The sequence below is a fragment of the Protobothrops mucrosquamatus genome, unplaced genomic scaffold, assembly GCF_001527695.2.
Source record: "Protobothrops mucrosquamatus isolate PMUCROS unplaced genomic scaffold, P.Mucros_1.0 scaffold583, whole genome shotgun sequence".
Taxonomy (NCBI): domain Eukaryota; kingdom Metazoa; phylum Chordata; class Lepidosauria; order Squamata; family Viperidae; genus Protobothrops; species Protobothrops mucrosquamatus.
The window spans coordinates 8,083-11,052 of NW_015386883.1; the positions used below are offsets into that span (position 1 = coordinate 8,083).

At 40.6% G+C, this 2,970-nt stretch overlaps 1 protein-coding gene across 1 annotated transcript in view; it reads right to left on the bottom strand.

Annotated features, from left to right (window-relative positions):
- Positions 1-1,410: 1,410 nt before the first annotated feature.
- TNFRSF11B (TNF receptor superfamily member 11b) overlaps positions 1,411-2,970 on the bottom strand; it is an 18,089-nt gene continuing 16,529 nt past the window's right edge. Inside the window, exon 5 of the mRNA XM_015817390.1 lies at positions 1,411-1,830. Within this exon, the coding sequence (XP_015672876.1) occupies positions 1,442-1,830 (389 nt within the window). The 3' untranslated portion in view covers positions 1,411-1,441. The remainder of the gene's footprint in view (positions 1,831-2,970) is intronic.

Genomic DNA, 2,970 nt, shown 5'->3' on the forward strand with positions numbered 1-2,970 from the left:
GAATCAAGTATGTGCTTCATGACAGAGATGTAAGTAAGGAGTAGCTTGAGACATGGCAGAAAAGTTAGTTGAACAGTGTTTCTCAAACCTGTGAACTTTAAAATGTATGAATGGGCTGGGGAATTCTGGGAGTTGAAGTCCATGCATTTTAAGGTTAGCATGTTTGAGAAACATTAGAATTTGTCATCTTTAAGCTACATTGACTCCAGCTCCCAGAATTCCTCAGCCCTTCCATGCATCATACGGCTGATAGGTTTGAGAAACACTATTGTGCTAGTAGAAGATGAATGGCCACTGGCCTCTTTATGCAAATGGAACTATGCTTTTCCTCTATTGTGGATTTGCCTTTGTAGTTTCTAGCCAAGACATACCTTTTTATTATCAGTAACCAATGACAGGAAAGGGCACTAAGATAACACCATGAAGTCATGTAAGCAGAGAAAGAGAAAGGTTGCATTTAAGATGCATAAAGCACACCTGAATGCATGACAGACTTTTTTTTTCTTTGCCTGAAATTGATTTGATATTGAATTTCAATGACACCACACTAGAGACTTTTTAAGCGCTGGAATATAAAATTTTATGGCCATTAATACATACTGGGCCAGAAGTGATTAAACAATGACATTGTTTGTTCGGGATGGTATAAGGCAGTGATGGTAAACCTTTTACAGACCGAGTACCCAAACTGCAACCCAAAACCCACTTATGCATCGTCGGGTGCCGGGTGGGTGTGGCCCATTGGGTGGGCATGGCTGCGGTGGTAACTGCAGACTGGGTGGGACTAAAAAGTTCAATCAATCAATTCCAACTTTGCCAGATCTTTTTTTTCCCCGTGAGAAGTTGAAATTGACTGATTGATTGAACCTTTTTTTTTTGTACACGGTGGTGGAGGCCTAAAGCGAAAAGGTTTTATAAAACCCAGCTGAAGACCTAGGACTGGGGCGACGGCGCAGGTGCCCACAGAGAGGGCTCTGAGTGCCGCCTCTGGCACCCATGCCATAGGTTCGCCACCACTGGTATAAGGACTTGGGAAGAAAGTTGGATTAGAAAACCTCTAAGGTTCCTTATAGCCCTATGATTCTATAACAAGTGGTCATCTGCTTCAGCACTTAATCTCAAACAGTTGCCAATGAAGTTAATAAATACATGCAACAATTTAGATTTGAAATTAATATAAATAGCAAATCGAGGTGGGTTTTTCCCCCCACTATTATTTCTCTCTATTGTCCATGGAATTCACTGGAATTCTTGGATGGAGTCAGAGTCCAGATAAGCATTTTAATATTATAAAATAACAACAAAAGTTCTAAGATAGTCTAAGCTATCCCAGTCAGTCATATAAATATAAATAAGCATTGTCATCTAGGAAAACTTTCCCCTCCCCCATTTAATTATTGCTAGCAGCAAGTGGCAAAACGAAAGATCAGAGAACTTAAAACTACCCGCGTCTCATTTTTACCAAATGGACCTGGTTTCCTAGCATTTCTAAGAAAAGCTTCTGGTATAATTTATACATTGTGAGGCTGTGAAGGAATTTCACCACTTTCCGAAAACCTTGAATTGTTGTCTTGGGGAAATGGTATGATTTCAGGTGCTTCAATCCTAATGTCAGGCTCTTGATGGTGTCTCGGTCTTTATTGTTTATCCTCCACAAATTCAAGAGCTTCAGTACTGGCTCTGTGGATTTGCACATGCTAAAAATCTGTTCAGTTTCTTCTCTACCCACAGGTTTCCCTGGCAAGTTGTCCATCAGGATATTGAGCTGCTCAAGGGTGATGTTGAGATGGCCAATGTGCTTTAAAACACTATTTTCACAAAGATCAATGCCTAAACAAAACAAAACAAAAGAATTAAACTTGTTTAGTTTTCTTCATTAAGGTCACAAAAATATGATTGATCCTATCTCCTTTGCTACAGTGCTAATAGACGTAAGCCCTGCTTTCTGTCAATACTTTCTTGAAACCTACTCTACAAATTAAAACCAATGGAAGGGAATCTGAGTTTATGGACATAATGTCATCTGGGCCGATCAGATGCCATACAGATATAACAATCCCAGATTTCTCTAAAAGAATTTTCATTTTGTACTCTGTCATTTTGTGAAATGGTTAAAGGCATGGGCTAGAAGCCAGAAGGCTGGGAGTTCGAGTCCTGCCTTAGGCACAAAACCAGCTGACGGTACCAGTTCCTTTCTCTCAGCTCAAGGAAGAAGAAAATGACAAACCACTTCCCAAAAATGTTACCAAAAAACCCTGCGTAGACTTGTCTATGTAGTCATCAAAAGTCAAGATTAACTTAAAAGTACTGAAAAGACACAGTGTTTTTTCCTCACTGCTAAAGTGAAATTAAGTTGGCAGAAAATATTTTGTGTGTGTACTTTCAAATCAGTGTTGACTCCTGATAACTGCTTAGACAAGTCCCTGCAGTTTTCTTGGCAAGATTTCAGAAGTGGTTTTCCATTTCCTGCTTCCTAGGGCTGAGAGAGAGTGACCGGCCCATCTGGTTTCGTGCCCGGTGGTGGAATTCAGACGGTTCGCACCACTTCGGCAGAACCGGTAGCTAATTTTTTGTTGCCCAGGCCCAGAATGGACGTCCGGAAGCGGCATCCACATAGAGAACCGATTGTTCACATATTTGAATCCCACCACTGTTCGTGTCTAAGATGAGACTAGAACTCACAGGCTCCTGATTTCTATCCCAGTGCCTTCACCACAACACCAAACTGGCTCTAGAAATCTATACTTCTAGAAAATTTTCTCTCCCCTTTGCCTTTGTGATGCCTTTCCTCCTGATCACAATCTAATCTAAAACTCCTTTTACCCTTCTTGAGGTTGCTTTGGATGATATCCCAGTAAGGGATTTTATTTTAATACCAACACACCAAATGATAACTTTAGCCTGTCCCATTCCTGAACTAAAGACGAGATGAAGGCAACATCATGGAGAAAATAGCAAGGAGGAAGATGT